Source organism: Primulina eburnea, chromosome 16, assembly GCF_022965805.1.
Source record: "Primulina eburnea isolate SZY01 chromosome 16, ASM2296580v1, whole genome shotgun sequence".
In the NCBI taxonomy this organism is placed as follows: Eukaryota; Viridiplantae; Streptophyta; class Magnoliopsida; order Lamiales; family Gesneriaceae; genus Primulina; species Primulina eburnea.
The window spans coordinates 3,649,422-3,665,150 of NC_133116.1; the positions used below are offsets into that span (position 1 = coordinate 3,649,422).

Here is a 15,729-nt window from a genome sequence, read left to right on the forward strand (position 1 = left end):
AATATTATTTTTTATTGTAAATATAGACATGAAAACATGTGTAATAAATAAACATCCAATCGACTCACAAAATGCGTATTCTTAATCATTTATCTTGAAATAAGCCTCATCACTTGAATATCGACTCCATTGGTTTAAAATTGAAAGAAAAGAATTTTGATAGATAGTAACTCAACCAGTCTGAAAAATTAGTAACAAAATTGGGGCAGAGTGGCTACATTGCATCAATTAAATTACAACTTGAAAGCAATAGGATATGAAGTCGTAGAGTTCTTGCAGGTAGGTCAACAAACGTAGGTAGATCAAAAACTGGAGTTGATCCCAAATGAGCTCTCGCCACAACGCTGATGAACTTGTTCCATCCTTTCAACTGATCTTTACCAGGAGGAGTTCCACATCACAGGCTCCGATCCTCAATGTGCTCAACATCAAGACCAATGAACCAAGATCCAAGATATATATCTTCGTTTGCATACCTGTGAAGTGCGTGTCTGCAAAGTTGGCAGCCCATCAAAAAAATTGTCTTCATGATGATGGTCTATGTGGCTGTACCAACCCTTTAACCAGGGGCGGATTTAGTGTAGGGCGAACGGGGGCCACGCCCCCCAAAAAAATTTAAAAAAATTTTTTAGCGACGGTTGTGAAGGAAACCGTCGCAAAATGCGCGACGGTTTTATCAACAACCGTCGCTATATGGCGGCCACGGCCCCCCAAATATTTAAAAAAAATTTTTTAGCGACGGTTATATAGAAACTGTCGCGGTGTAGCGACGGTTTTACAAACACCGTCGCAAATTCCGCGACGGTTTATTGTAACTGTCGCCATATTGCGACGGTTTTAGAGAAAACCGTCGCAAAGGTGGCTCCACCAATGCCAAAATCCTAGATCCGCCCCTGCCTTTAACTAAGCAAGAGCCATTTATATTAACCACTTTTTGTCTATTCTCCGTAGCTCTATTTTGGTCTGTCAAACAATCATCCATATAATATATTGGGATAAATTCTCTTGTGTACACTCACACACACATGAGAAACAAATTATACCTGTAAACAGAAATATAGGTGGCCAAATCTTTGGTGATTGCATAAATTTGTCCTGTTGCATGCCTAAAATATTTGTTTCCTGCTTCGACAAACTTCCAGTATCCTGGTTCATGGTACTTGACTCCTCTGTACGTAAAGTCAAGATATTAAAACACTAAATTTTTTCTATTTCACAGGAAAAAGGCAGAAATCACCATAAGCTTTCTGTATTCATACTTATGTGCAATGACAGGTCCAGACTTCATGCAACCAATATAAACACGGGGTTTAAACAGATGGCGGGATAATAAAGAACTTATGATACCTGTCAAAGAAAATTTTGGCAATATAAATTCAAAAATTCACAACTTTTCACTAGCTCATAGGAGAGACAAGTTGGAAATACGATTTTGCTAACCAAGATTGACATGTATATCATCATCAACTTGAATATAGAAGTTGGCATCCCACATGGCAGCAGCAGTTGAAAAGTAAGTTTGGGTCTTCGCAGACAACTCATGATATCCTTCCATGTGGTTCTGAATCAAAGTAAATTTTAAACACTTGGCACTCTGTCAGTCGGGATGTGAAAACAGATATTTTGAATTTTTGTGGTAGAGGATAGGGACCAACGGGATGGATAATTTACTGTCTGGGAACATCATCGCAAACTACGAAAACAAAGTTGCAAGTTTTTCACATAGTTTAAAGGATGTCTTAAATCTTCGGTTTAAATATTTTCAAGCAACAAGTGAAAATGTTTGTATAACAAGTAGTAGAATAATATAATAGGTTACCAATCGCAAGAAGTCCCTATGCTGTGCATCTACAGCCCGATCCAAAACCCCTCAGGTGCAGCACTGACAAGCAGAAATTAAGCCTCTGTAATCCACATACCATGCAGAGAACCGTGAATCAGAGACGGATGTATTCTAGGACTGTACTGACCTGTAGCACAGTCCCACTTTTTTTTTTATTTTTTAATAATTTCGCGACGGTTTTTCAACAACCGTCGCTAATATTTGCTACGGTTTTAGTAAAACCGTCGCCGATGTGGATCGACGACGGTTTTAATTACACCGTCGCTACTAGCGACGGTTTATTCAAACAGTCGCTAGCGACTGTTTTTTGAAAAACCGTTGCTAATAGCGACGGTTGTTTCAAAAACCGTCGTACATCAATGTCTTAGTCCAATCACGTCCCGTCCATTTACAAGGATGAGACCAAATTCATCCCATATCTTCTGATCCGCCCCACCCTAATTCTACAAAATTTCTCTCCCAAGTCCCAAGCCTTTTAGCGACAGAATAGAATTGCGGACTCCCGAAGAAATCGAATTGCTCATCGGCAAGGCAACAATCCAGGTAAGAATCGGCTATACATTTTTTATTTTATTTTTTATAGCTTCTCTGTGTGTGATTTGTGGTTTCTTGATTGTTTGTTGTTGAGTTGTTGATTGACTATTACTTGTTTATTTGTTTAATAATTATTTTATTCTTGTTTAGGATTGTAACTTGAACTATTTCAAAATGAAACATCAATCTGCTGCAAATAAAGGAAAAACATTGATATCCTCTTTCTTTAAGAAGAGATATCGTCAAGCTAGTGAAGATACTTCAATTCCTACGGTCCTTACAATGCAACATCAATCCAGTGAAAGTCTTCTATTTCCCAATATCCAAATTCCTTCATGTTCCTCTCCTAGAAACGATCATCAGCCTTCGTCTACTTTTATTGAATGAGATCCGGGAAAAAGAAAACATATATGTGAATATCATGTTAATATACGAGATGAGATAAGACGTTCATATCTAAATATGGGGCCTTATCAACCAGATATGTTGGAGTATCCAGGTACAAAATTTGGAAGCCAGAATCGTCGTTTTCAGAAAAAATGGTTTCAGAAATTTTATTGGTTGGAGTATTCGCCTTCAACAAATAAGGCATATTGTTTCTATTGTTTTCTTTTCCTGAATGATGTTAATTCATCTAATATCTCGGCATTGGTCAATGAAGGATTTGACAATTGGAAAAGGGTAAACCAAGGAAAAACATGTGCTTTTCTTGCCCATATTGGTTCTGCGGCTTCTTCACCTCATACTATGTGTGAGAGAAGGGCTGAAAATTTGATAAGGCCCTCACAACATATTGATAAAGTGATGCATGCACAATCTAAAGAGGAAAAAGAGAAAAATCGCATGCGTTTGAGCACCTCAATTGTAGCTGTTCGTTGGCTAGCACTTCAAGGTTGTGCTTTTAGAGGTAACGATGAATCTCTATCTTCATCTAATCGTGGAAATTTTCTTGAATTGATGAAGGCTTTTGCAAAAGATAATATAGAAAATGATGAAGTTGTGCTTGAGAATGCTCCAAAAAATGCCCAATATATCGCTCCAGAAATTCAGAAACAGATTTTACATATTATGGCCAATAGAGTACGACAGATGGTTCGTGAAGAAGTTGGAGATAAATACTTATGTATTCTTGTTGATGAAGCCCGAGATATATCTAAACGAGAGCAAATGGCCATTATATTGAGGTTTGTGAACAATCATGGGATTTTGACAGAAAGATTTTTTGCCATCAAAAGTGTTAGTGACACTACCTCAATGAATTTGAAAAATGAGATATCAAATGTTCTTGTTCATCATGATCTCCATGTTAAGAAAATCAGAGGCCAAGGATATGATAGTGCTAGCAATATGCGTGGAGCGTGGAATGGACTTCAAGCATTATTTCTCAAAGATTGTCCCTATGCATACTATGTCCACTATTTTCCACATCGTTTACAACTGACATTGGTTTCTGCTGCTAAGGATGTTAGTGTTATTTGGGAATTCTTTTCTCATTTGGACAATATTGTTAATATTGTCACTTCTTCTACTAAGCGCATTGCTGAATTACATACTGCACAAAGAAATGAAATTGAGTATATGTTGTCAATTGGAGAACGTGATTCTGGAAGTGGTGCAAACCAGATTGGTAATTTGCAACGAGCAGGAGCTACTCGGTGGAGTTCTCACTATGATTCGGTAAAAAGCTTGATAGGTATGTACACTGTAACTTGCAAAGTTTTTGAAGTTCTCAGTGATTATTCTCCAAATGGAAGAGTTAAGGCTGAAGTTCGGGGGATTTACAGAAACATAGCAAGCTTTGAATTTGTGTTTATTTTGCACTTAATGCATAAAATTATGAGAACAACAGATAGTCTTTGTCAAATTCTTCAAAGAAAATCTCAAGATATTTTGACTGCTATCACATTTGTCACTACTACCAAAACTTGCCTTCAAGAATTTAGAGAATGTGGGTGGAATGAATTTCTTCATGAAGTTAAAGTTTTTTGCTCAAGAAATGAAATTGATGTGCCTGACCTTGATTGTCTATATAAGATTGGACGTTCCTGTCGGCAAACTACAATAGAACATCATTACCACTTTGATGTTTTTAATGCAGCAATAGATTTCATTTTGATGGAGTTAAATACTCGGTTCAATGAGTCACCGGTGGAACTTCTTTCTCTTAGTACAGCTTTAGATCCTAAAAATTCATTTGACTCATTTAACAGTGATGATATTTGCAAGCTTGCAAAGAAGTTTTATCCTGGAGATTTCACAGATCAAGAAATTGTTGCTTTGGAGTATGAATTGATACATTATAAACTTGATCTGATGCAGAATTTGAAGGTTTCTATACTTGTTGAGTTGTGTCAGCAATTGACCGAGAGTGGACGGTCAAGTGTTTATGTTATGTTGACTAGATTGATTCATCTTGTTTTGACATTACATGTGTCTACTGCCACTACTGAGCGGGCTTTTTCAGCAATGAAACATGTGAAGACGGCACTTCGCAATAAAATGGAGGATGACTTTCTTGCCGATTGTTTGACACTCTATATTGAACGAGATTTAGCTAAATATATTGATGTAAATTCTATTATTGATGAATTTTATGTTTTAAAATCTCGTAGGGCACAACTTCGTTGAACGATATAATGTAAATTTTTTTTTAATAATATATAACTTATCATATTGAGTTCAAGCCCCCCCAACTTTTATTCCTGGATCCGTCCCTGCCGTGAATTGATTTGATCGAGCAAATAATTTTAAATTCAAGAAAGTATACATGTGCCCTATCACAAATCGTATGATGATTCCTTTCTCTTTCTCATAATACAAAAACTTGTGTGAACGGTCTCACGGATCGTATTCGTGAGACATATATCTTATTTGGGTCATCCATGAAAAAATATTATTTTTTATGCTAAAAATATTACTTTTTATTGTGAATATGGTAGGGTTGACCCGTCTCACGGATTAATATCTGTGAGACGGTCTCAAATGAGACTCGCTCCTTCTTTAAATACTCCTTTTGTATAACACAACTTCTGTAAATAGTCGGTGTATTTTATATAAGACGATCGTGTTAATAACCGATATCAAAAAAAAAATATTAACAGATATGATAACAATACAAATATCTTATATAAAATGCACTGGTATTGGTATTCTTGATGTAACATAGGCAAGACCCACATAAGTCACTTGATAATTGTACGTAGAGTAGACGAGATTTGTGAGATATATCAATCATGCTCATATTATAATAAAAAGTAATAATTTTGACATAAAAATTAATATTTTTTATGAAGAACCAAAATACAATATATGTCTCACACAAAAATGATACGTGAGACATCCTCACGAGATTTTTTTGTTGTATATATTATGAGTTTATTGTTAGCTTTCTTCATGAGAGAACAATGTGGTCCATTAATCAAATTTAAAGCATATGAAAAGTTTTCCAATTAGCCTTTTTGGAAGGGTGGCTTTTTTTTCTTTTTAAAAAAAAATTAAAAGATTATTTTACTAAATGTCTTGTCTCGCTTTCAAAAATAATGTACCATGTCTAAAACCAAACACCTGGATGACGGCTTTTCAAAATTTCTTTCTTCGTGGACGAGAATCACTGGTAGAATATGCAATTCAATCGTTACGTGTAGATCTGTCTTTTGCCTATAATACGTCCATAGGATTACTCAATGATTGTATACATCTTTACGAAAATATCTGTCATATTCTCGAAGAGTATGCCCTTTTTATGAATTCTGATAATTTTCCAAATTTTGAAAATATAGCATTGTTGAAATTCTAGAAGATTAAAATCGATATTTAATCGAGTTCAAACTTGATGCTTTGTTTGAAGAAAAAACAAAACTGTATGTTCGTTCACCTAAATCAGTAGTTTCTGATTATTCAACTTCAGATCTTGAAGTTCAAATCTCAATCCTACATTAACATTAGTAGGAACTGAAAAATAGCTCCCTCTGATTGCAAAATTGAAATAGAATTTGGATTCTACAGGAAACAGTAAAAGATTCAATTCAGGAATAGTAGAAAACAAAACCCATTTACTATATCTTTATATCAAGACCTATTTCAAGATCCATTTCATAGACAAAAAAGAAGAAGAAGGTCGTGATAAATTTGATTACATGATCCGATAAGCATACTTGCTGTTGGGGGGGCGGGGTAACAAAATAGATCTACACAGAGGGCAAGTGACCTGTCCCTCGTCAACCCACGTATCCAAACAATCCCTATGGAACACATGGGTACAATTACACAGCTCTCTGATCTCATCACTCCGTTCGACAAATTCCAAGCATATAGTGCATACCTTTTGGTCAGAATCAGAGGCCATCTCCCCTAGTTTTTGAATAAAATCTTGGTACTGAATTATCGGGACCTTTTTCTTGATCGCTGCAGTGACTGTGTGGACCGGAATTGGGACGAGCGAAGGGGATGAGCCGTCTAAAATGAAAATATAATTGTTGTCCCTGGAATTGGTGTCTTCTTGTTCTTGCTCTGGGGGTGGTTTGTAGATACCCAGACGAGTGAGTACGATCGTGAACATGAATCTGAGATGGGTTAATATGTCGAGAGAGGTAATTAAGTTGGGCAGTTTGATTTTGATGGCGTGGTAGAGGAGACCCATTGCTTACTTTTCGACAAAGAAATGGAAGGACTGAGGGGAGGATTCTTGGAATTAACAATTAATTTGGAGTAAATAAAGACAACAGCTTGATTGAAGCTAGTTTATTATTTTTAAAATAACATGGTATATGATCAATATTTGGTATGTATTCATTAGTTAATATGGAGATATCTCAATAAATATCTAATATTTCAAACTTATTTGCAAAATTTATGTGAGACGATTTTACAGGTAGACACAATCTCTTATAAAGGTTATCTATAAAAAAATATTACTTTTTATTAATTAAATATCGATAGATTTGACCAATCTCATAGATAAAAATTCCTCAAATCGTCTTACAAGAAACCACTCTACTTCATTTTAGGACCTCCGGATTGCTGGATATACTAATTTACACCGCTATAAATTTGCCACGTTAAAAAATAAATAAAAAGAGAAGAGAAAAGACTTAGTGGGCTTACGCATGTCATTTAGGCCCGATAACACGCTGTGTTTCTCTTTCAGTGTGTGTTATCCACTCCTGGGCATGTGTGTGTGGATTGCTCGGGAATTTTCCATTCCATCCAGTGTTTTTATTGTTCACAAAATATGGCTACTTCGTCTCTTTCAGCTTACGGTGGCTCCATTTCGATTTCTTCTCCAGATGTGAAGAGGAATCGATGGGAGAATGAGACTGCGCTTCAATCATCTCTAATTTTCAATTCACCCCTTAAAGCTTCCACCACTGCACAGTTCCTAAACAACCAACTCACGCTGTCCGTATCTTCTACTCCACGCCCTCTGACCATCATTTCCATGGCCCCCCCTAAACCTGGTGGGAAACCCAAAAAAGGTATTGCCTGTTGATTTAAAATGAATTTATCGAATTATATCTTCTTTTTTGTTTTATTGTTAATTCATTGGCAATTTTGTTTTTTGAACTGGGTAGTGGTTGGGGTGGTCAAATTGGCCCTGGAGGCGGGAAAGGCGACCCCGGCTCCGCCCGTGGGTCCAGCTTTGGGTTCAAAGGGTGTTAACATAGCAGCTTTCTGTAAGGATTACAATGCTCGTACTGCTGATAAAGCCGGTTACGTCATTCCTGTCGAAATTACGGTCTACGATGTGAGCACTTTTCCCTTTCAAATGCAATTCTTTATACTCTTTCTCGTATGCGGAAAGGCAAATTGTTTTAGTATGGTCGTTGGTTTTATTCATGTCAAATCATTTGAGTAGTAAATAGAGAATGAAAAGAGGTCGTCATTAAGCCAAGCAGTCGTGCCTTTTATGTTAAATTACTTATAGAAGAAACAAGGAGATTACAGCAAGCAATCAGTCGATGTATTAAAAGATTACTTCACCGATTCATTTGTTAAGTTATGAGAATGGTAAGAAGAGAGTTATGACAAACTACGCTGCAAACACAGCTTTCCGGTGTTATACTATAACCGCAGATTTTGATTTTACGTTGAGAGATTGAACGGCACAGATATTAAACCAAGCAATTACAGATTTGATGTGAAATCAGAAATTGGACAGATGCTAGATACACCAAACAGTGATGAGTTTCTGGTGGTCATGCTATCGTAATGGGTTTGATTCATGTTAAATGATTAGATTATCAAGCAGATGGAAGAGAGGAATAGACTTGAGCCAAGCAATTATGAGATATAATCCATTAACGAATGGCCAAAAACTAGAACTACTGTTACCTTTTTCTTCATTTTGAACTATATAGATACCCTGGTTTTATATAGGTATAATTGCACATGTAGGAATATCAAAGCAACAGAGGAAATCTCTCAATAGATTGCAATCAATAAATACATGGACAATGATTTTATTATATCAATAGCTACTTTGATTCTGGACAATTTGTCACAGGATAGGAGCTTTACGTTTATCCTGAAGACTCCACCTGCTTCTGTTTTATTGCTCAAAGCTGCTGGTATACTCTTGCCTTCCATTTTTTATGAAGTCTGTATTTTATGTATTTGAATTTTTTCTTCACACGTCAATTAATTTTACTCCATAATCTGGCAGTTTCTTACATTACATTGAAGTAAATTATCTCATGGGGACAAGTGAGAAAAGAATTGAACTCGGTTTCCATCACCTTTTCCTTTCTAACAAACTACAATCTAGGTCACTATTATGGAAAATGAAGATAATATTACAAATGTACTCTATCTATATTTTCATTTGGCATCAAATAGAGAAAAATGTTTTCGTTGACATTCTCTTAATCATGCTAAAATGAGGTATAAATATAATGGATTTGATGTTCTACTTGTTCTTCATCTTGTGGCACATGGCAGTGCATATCTCATAGTTTTGTATATTGACTTGGTAAACTCAGTACGTTCATTGTTCTGTTTTTTCTTGTTTCCCCTGCGCCCTTTAAATAGAAGAATTAATGGCATTAGTCTTAAATATATATCTTTACAAACTGAAAATCGTCGGTGTTCTGTAGAAAGACATAAACCAGGAGAATTAATGGTATAGGTTATGGACATTCTATTATCGGGGGCACTCACTTTTACCAAAATTTTTGCTTTGCAATTACACTAGATCAGGGTTCAAAACTATCAACAAAATACAATGTGTATTAGAAATGTACTTTGGAAACACGTTTTATATACACACGCTTGTGCTAAGTTGTCTTTCTTTTTACTTTTGTTATATACACATATTAGGAGATATGTTTTAGTTAAGAGAACAAGTTCATTGAGCTGGTGTAATCCTTCTTATGCATTGCAGTTACAGTTATGGAGAATTCCTTTCTGCAAGTTCTCTACATTTCTGAAAATGTGTGACTCGATATATTTGATGCAATGCTAATACATTTGTGTTACATTAATTCCTCGTATTTTTTCAAATTTCCACTGTGGGGGCTCATGGGATATATTTGATGCAATCTGCCCGTGTATTCATGGTCATACTATCATGTGTTACTTGGAATGTATATACCTAGGCGTAGAGAAAGGTTCCAAGGACCCAAAGCTGACGAAAGTCGGGAAAATCACAATCGAGCAGCTGCGAACAATCGCACAAGAAAAGTTGCCGGACCTGAATTGTATGACTATCGAGTCGGCGATGAGAATTATAGCAGGCACTGCTGCTAATATGGGAATTGACATTGACCCTCCCATTCTGGAACCAAAAGTGAAGCAACTTGTGTAGTTGGTCTGAATTATTTGATTTTTTTTGTAGCAATCTTTCTTATGATAATCCAGTTCTAACGGCTCCAAAATTTTCCCTTTGTCTATTATGGCTACAAGTTTGTTATGATTAAGTAATATTAAATTAAAATTTTTATAATCTTTTTGGTTTATGCTACTTTTTCATTATCCAGTAATAATATTTCATGGATATTGTTTTTCCATAAAACATCTCATTATGTAACACGGGTGATTAATTTTTCCTTCTGAAGTCATTGTCTTACTAAAATATAAAGTTAAACCACGAGTGATTATTTCTGGGTCTAATATGACTAATGGAGCTGAACTTGTTAAAAAGGGGTTCTTAAACAAAGAACTGATCATAAGTGAGATCGAATTTTTTATGCATAAAAAAATGAAGACTTGATGTTTCCGAATTATAAACTCGATTATATTTTAATTTTTTATAATTATAATATACTGCTAATTTGATTAATTTTTTTACCTGTTTTTGTATAATACAAAATATATACCAACGTTCACGATACATATATATTTTAACACAAAAAGTCACGTGAGATAATTTCATGTGTTAATTTTGTGAAACAAATATCCAATTCGATCAAATCCATGAAAATATTTTTTTTTGTTAATAATATTTTTTTTTACTTTAAGTATGGTTCGAGTTGACTCGTCTCACATAAATAAATCGTGAAACTGTCTCAGATGAAGCCACACATATATTGCTTTGTGTGAAGCTAAAAGAAAGGACTATTTCAATGACGAGAACTATTCATATTTTAATAAAAACAATGAATTCCTAGAATTGTTATCGGAATTTTTACTCCAACTCAACTCTTTCAAATGTAATCAAAAGAAGGAGTTTTTACAATACAATTCCAGATTGCATGAAAACACAAGTATTCCGGTTAATGTCTAATTATTTTAAACAAATCAGGACAACGTTAATAAATAACGTTTTAAATTAGTTCCATTTCCAATAATTTAGCTTAAAAGTTAACCAAGTGAGGCTATGTTTGGTGTGTAGGATATGATAACTAATTGGATTGATGATAAAATTTAAGGTAATGATATATAATGTGTAAGTGATGAATAATGTTTTGTTTGGTAAAATTTTAATGAGAATGATAAATTTTACATTTTTTGTTGTTGAGACAAAAATACCCTAAACTAACATTGATAACAATTTGGTATATATAAAATGATATTTATAGCAATGTTTTCAAAATCATGTGTTCAGCTATTAATAAATAAATATTTTATAAAATTTTAAAATATAGATTATATATTTATCTGATAAATTATTTTTTAATAAAAATTAATATGATTTTGCATTTTATCTCGTTTTTTTTCCTCTATTTTTTTAAGCGCAAAGGATGATACGTGGATTTCTAATTATTTTTTTCTCTATTTTTTAATTTTATTTAGTTTCATCATGAAATTATTTATGTGATTTGTGTGCAAATACAAAAATGGTATTTTTTGTGGGTAAAAATGGTAATTTATATAATATTTTAAGAATTGGGTTCTCAGTCCTCCCAAAAATATGAGATGTCTTCTTACCCATATAAGTTTTTTTTTTATCACGGACTTCTTGATTAATTAGACCCATAAAAATTGAGACAAATATTGGTTTAACAATCTATCACTTACTTATCAATCATACCAAACATACCCAATGTTTAAATAGTCATTCTTGGCTTTAAAAAATCAATTTTACTGTTAAACCAAAATTATTTGTTAATTTATGCTTAATTTAATTGAAATCTAAAACCTCACAAAATATTGATTCAATTTCTAAAAAACAATTTTAATATTATATATACTACATTACTAAATGTGAGTAAATGATAATAACTACCTAAAGAGGACATCAACTTTTTTTCTCCAATTTTACTCTATATGATACTAATAGTACACTTTTGTTTTTTTTTTAAAAAAATTCAACACATTTTTTTTATTTCAACCATCCAAATATCAATTTAGTCCCTCCATAATTTGTTAAATTTCACTTTAGTCCATCGATAATGATAACAAAGATTGTACACATACACAATGCGTGTGCAAAATAACTAGTAATAATAACTTATTTATCAAACACGACTCACTTATGTCAATTTCGAATATTAATGATTTTTTTTGATCAAATTCTGCAAAAATATAATATTTTGCACATACTTTGAAATCCGTTATTGAAAAAAACCATTTTTTCCTAAAAATACATTATATTATATTATTAAGAACACGTATAGAAATAGTGCACGTATATTTGGCAGTACATAATATGCACATTAAAAGAAAACTGATATACTAATTGAATGCCATAAATTAAATTCACGGCTGATGTCATCGTCAAAATAAAACACCGAAAGATACTTCTCAATGTGTCGTATTATATTATTTGCGCAACTGAATGAATATAAAATACAAATAATTTAATATTTTTGTATCGTTAAAGTGTAAATTATCTCATTATATATAATATTTTTATTAGTTTAATGCATAAAAGACGTAATGAATTTTCTTCCAAAATTACAGTATTTGTCAGATCGATGTCGCATTTTGACTCTTTATATCTGAAAACAGTCAACAATTTTTTTAGAGAGAGATTTGAGAACAGCTTTTAATTCGTCCGTCGTCCGTCCATAACAACTGAGGAGTAGGGGACCAGGGGGTATTTTTCATGATTATGATTATTTTTCACGAATTTTTATATGTGATATGAGTTAACTCAGACCGTCTCATCTATCGATATTCATAATAATAAGTAATACTCTTAACATAAAAAATAATACTTTTAATGGATGACAAAACAAGGCTCGTGAAACCATCTCACACAAATTTTTGTCATCAAAATAATATTCTTTTTTTCCTTTCAAAACGAGAATAAAATATTATGATATAAGACAAACAAACAGGTTCACAACTCATGAGTGGCGAAAGCAAACGGAGCGTACACGAATCGACAACCCAAAAGGTTTTTGCCGAGGTAACCTTATTCACTCTTATCCATTCATCGATGCATGTGAGCGATTCTCCACTTTCTAGATTTTTATTTTTCTTTCACCGTAAAAAATGCGAGATCCCGAGTCTGCTGTGCTAGTTCGTGAGTCGCCTTTGAATTTAGTAATTTCTGTTCATTTGTTCGTTTGTTTGTGTATTTCCACATGGTAATTATTGTTGTCACAATGTTAGCTTTTTAAGAAAAGTTTCATTGAAGGGCATGTGTATTTCGTGGAAACGACTCGGTCCTTTTGTTGTTTAGTACGCACACGTCACGAAACACATTAGAGAGATTATTCATGATTCGAATAAGGTAATGGGATTTTCTTTTATGCGATTCTTATCTCGTGTTCTTCTATCTACGTCCTAATTATTTTGAGGTACATTAATTAATATAATTAATTAATCATGATTTTTTTGCTTTGGATGCCTTATTTTCTGTTTGCTGGATTACCTGGAGGTGTTCCTGAAATTTGCCTTCAATTTGTGGATCATGTTTGATGTTCGAATTTATATTTAGGGGTGTCTAATCTTCCATTGGATGTGTTGCTATGTGAATTCTTGCCTCTTGTGTTTACTGGGATTTTAACCTTCATCATAAGTTGAGTAAAAGGTTTCTGCTTGAAGTTCGTGTGGTTGCTTGATGCGATAGGAACTAATACTGACTATGACATCTGGGTTTGCCCCGAATTAATTATACTGGCATCTTATGAATTATTGGATTGATATTTCATACTTGATGTGGTAATTTTAAACTTCCTATCAGGACTGGTTCTTGTTATTACATTTATAAAAGATTTTTCCAGGCAAATTATTATGTGGATATTATTTTCTCCGACTTCTTGTAGATTCTCTCGTGAAAATTGGTTTTGTATACTGGTTGCTCAATGGGGCTAGCTGACTCGAGATAAACGAATATTTGAGTCTTTCATGGAAAATTTGTTCTGCAAATTTGTTTTGATAAAATAAGATGAACATGTGATGAATTTTGTGCTATATGCATTTAGATGGATACACGAAGTTCAGAACATGGGCATGTTATAGAGGTTTGCACGGATGTGAGAGGTACAGAGAGGGGTTCTACAGGGACCAAGGCTTGTGGGGGAGCAGCATGCGGTTTTTCTGATGCTCAGAGCAGTTCTAAAGATGCCCAAGAGCGTTCAGCATCCATGAGGAAACTCTTGATTGCGGTTGCTTTGTGCATCGTTTTTATGAGTGTTGAAGTGGTTGGAGGTATCAAAGCCAATAGTCTTGCAATATTGACTGATGCAGCACATTTACTGTCAGATGTTGCTGCTTTTGCGATTTCTTTGTTTTCACTATGGGCGGGAGGATGGGAAGCTACTCCACGCCAGTCTTACGGGTTTTTCAGAATAGAGATACTGGGGGCACTGGTCTCAATTCAGATGATTTGGCTTCTTGCCGGGATCCTTGTCTATGAAGCCATTTTTCGTCTCATACATGATACAGGTGAAGTACAAGGATTTCTGATGTTTTTGGTCTCAGCTTTTGGGTTATTAGTCAATGTTATCATGGCTATCTTGCTGGGCCATGATCATGGTCACGGACATGGCCATGGTCACAATCACGGGCATGGTTCGGGGCACGGCCATGGACATCACGAGCATGACGATCATGATCATGGCTCAGAGGATACTCATGTGCACCACCATGGAGTCAGTGTTACCTACCATGACTCAAGACACTCCAAACATGATGGGCGTCACCATATACATGATGGGGACTCTACGGAACCTTTGCTCAAGAATTCCGTTGGAGGTGAAAATGAGTCGAAAGATGGACATGAGAAGAAGAAGAAGCAACGGAATATAAACGTTCAGGGGGCTTACCTTCATGTACTTGGAGATTCCATACAAAGTATTGGTGTTATGATTGGTGGAGCTATCATATGGTATAAACCAGAGTGGAAAATTATTGATCTTATTTGTACCCTCATCTTTTCCATTATCGTGCTGGGAACCACTATTAGGATGCTACGCAACATTCTTGAGGTTCTTATGGAAAGCACTCCTAGAGAGATAGACGCAACAAGGCTCGAAAAGGGTCTGTGTGATATGGAAGAGGTCGTGGCAATTCATGAGTTGCATATCTGGGCGATCACTGTAGGAAAAGTTTTATTAGCTTGTCATGTTAAGGTCAAGCCAGAAGCTGATGCCGACATGGTGTTGGACAAAGTAATCGACTATATCAAGAGGGAATACAACATCAGTCACGTAACAATTCAAATAGAGAGAGAATGAATCCCCGTGAGCCCTGTTTGCGCTGTTGCTGTGTCAAAGTCGTTTGAGGTTGGAATGCGACGATTGCTTTAATCTGTAAAATACTATTCTAGCAACAAAGTAATACCATAATTGGGCGATTCTTTTAGCTTTCGTGGATTGATTTTGTTTGGGATAACATGAGACCTCATTTATTCCTACGCGTCTTTCTTATCTTTGGATGAATTTTATCAAGTTTATGGTGAATAGGGAACATTTGTGATGCTTTTTTTCCCAGAAAAAAAGAAGAAGAAAAACGCCATTTAACAA

The 15,729-nt window shown here is 34.7% G+C and overlaps 4 protein-coding genes across 7 annotated transcripts; 3 read left to right on the forward strand and 1 right to left on the reverse strand.

The window, feature by feature from the left end:
* Positions 1-133: 133 nt before the first annotated feature.
* LOC140817480 (beta-1,6-galactosyltransferase GALT31A-like) lies at positions 134-1,938 on the reverse strand. Its single transcript, XM_073177192.1, has 6 exons — positions 1,820-1,938; positions 1,652-1,693; positions 1,441-1,561; positions 1,260-1,347; positions 1,044-1,169; positions 134-491 (listed from the first exon to the last, which is right to left on the reverse strand). The coding sequence occupies exons 2-6, from the start codon at positions 1,685-1,687 to the stop codon at positions 398-400; spliced, it is 465 nt and encodes a 154-aa protein (XP_073033293.1). The 5' UTR covers positions 1,688-1,693; positions 1,820-1,938; the 3' UTR covers positions 134-397.
* Positions 1,939-2,839: 901 nt separating this feature from the next.
* Positions 2,840-6,849, forward strand: LOC140817299 (uncharacterized). Its single transcript, XM_073176942.1, has 2 exons — positions 2,840-4,424; positions 6,788-6,849. The coding sequence occupies exons 1-2, from the start codon at positions 2,840-2,842 to the stop codon at positions 6,847-6,849; spliced, it is 1,647 nt and encodes a 548-aa protein (XP_073033043.1).
* A 633-nt stretch (positions 6,850-7,482) lies between these two features.
* LOC140817478 (large ribosomal subunit protein uL11c) lies at positions 7,483-10,329 on the forward strand. The gene is made up of 4 exons (XM_073177191.1): positions 7,483-7,851; positions 7,948-8,120; positions 8,880-8,943; positions 9,970-10,329. The coding sequence occupies exons 1-4, from the start codon at positions 7,608-7,610 to the stop codon at positions 10,176-10,178; spliced, it is 690 nt and encodes a 229-aa protein (XP_073033292.1). The 5' UTR covers positions 7,483-7,607; the 3' UTR covers positions 10,179-10,329.
* Positions 10,330-13,063: 2,734 nt separating this feature from the next.
* On the forward strand, positions 13,064-15,633 carry LOC140816584 (metal tolerance protein A2-like). Of its 4 annotated transcripts, none has more exons than XM_073175936.1 (2): positions 13,064-13,166; positions 14,188-15,633. In XM_073175936.1, the coding sequence occupies exons 1-2, from the start codon at positions 13,107-13,109 to the stop codon at positions 15,439-15,441; spliced, it is 1,314 nt and encodes a 437-aa protein (XP_073032037.1). In that variant the 5' UTR covers positions 13,064-13,106; the 3' UTR covers positions 15,442-15,633. The 4 variants fall into 4 exon arrangements, with proteins under 4 accessions (XP_073032037.1, XP_073032040.1, XP_073032039.1 ...); XM_073175939.1 differs by lacking the exon at positions 13,064-13,166 and adding an exon at positions 13,186-13,493; XM_073175938.1 differs by lacking the exon at positions 13,064-13,166 and adding an exon at positions 13,215-13,303.
* The last annotated feature ends 96 nt before the right edge of the window (positions 15,634-15,729 follow it).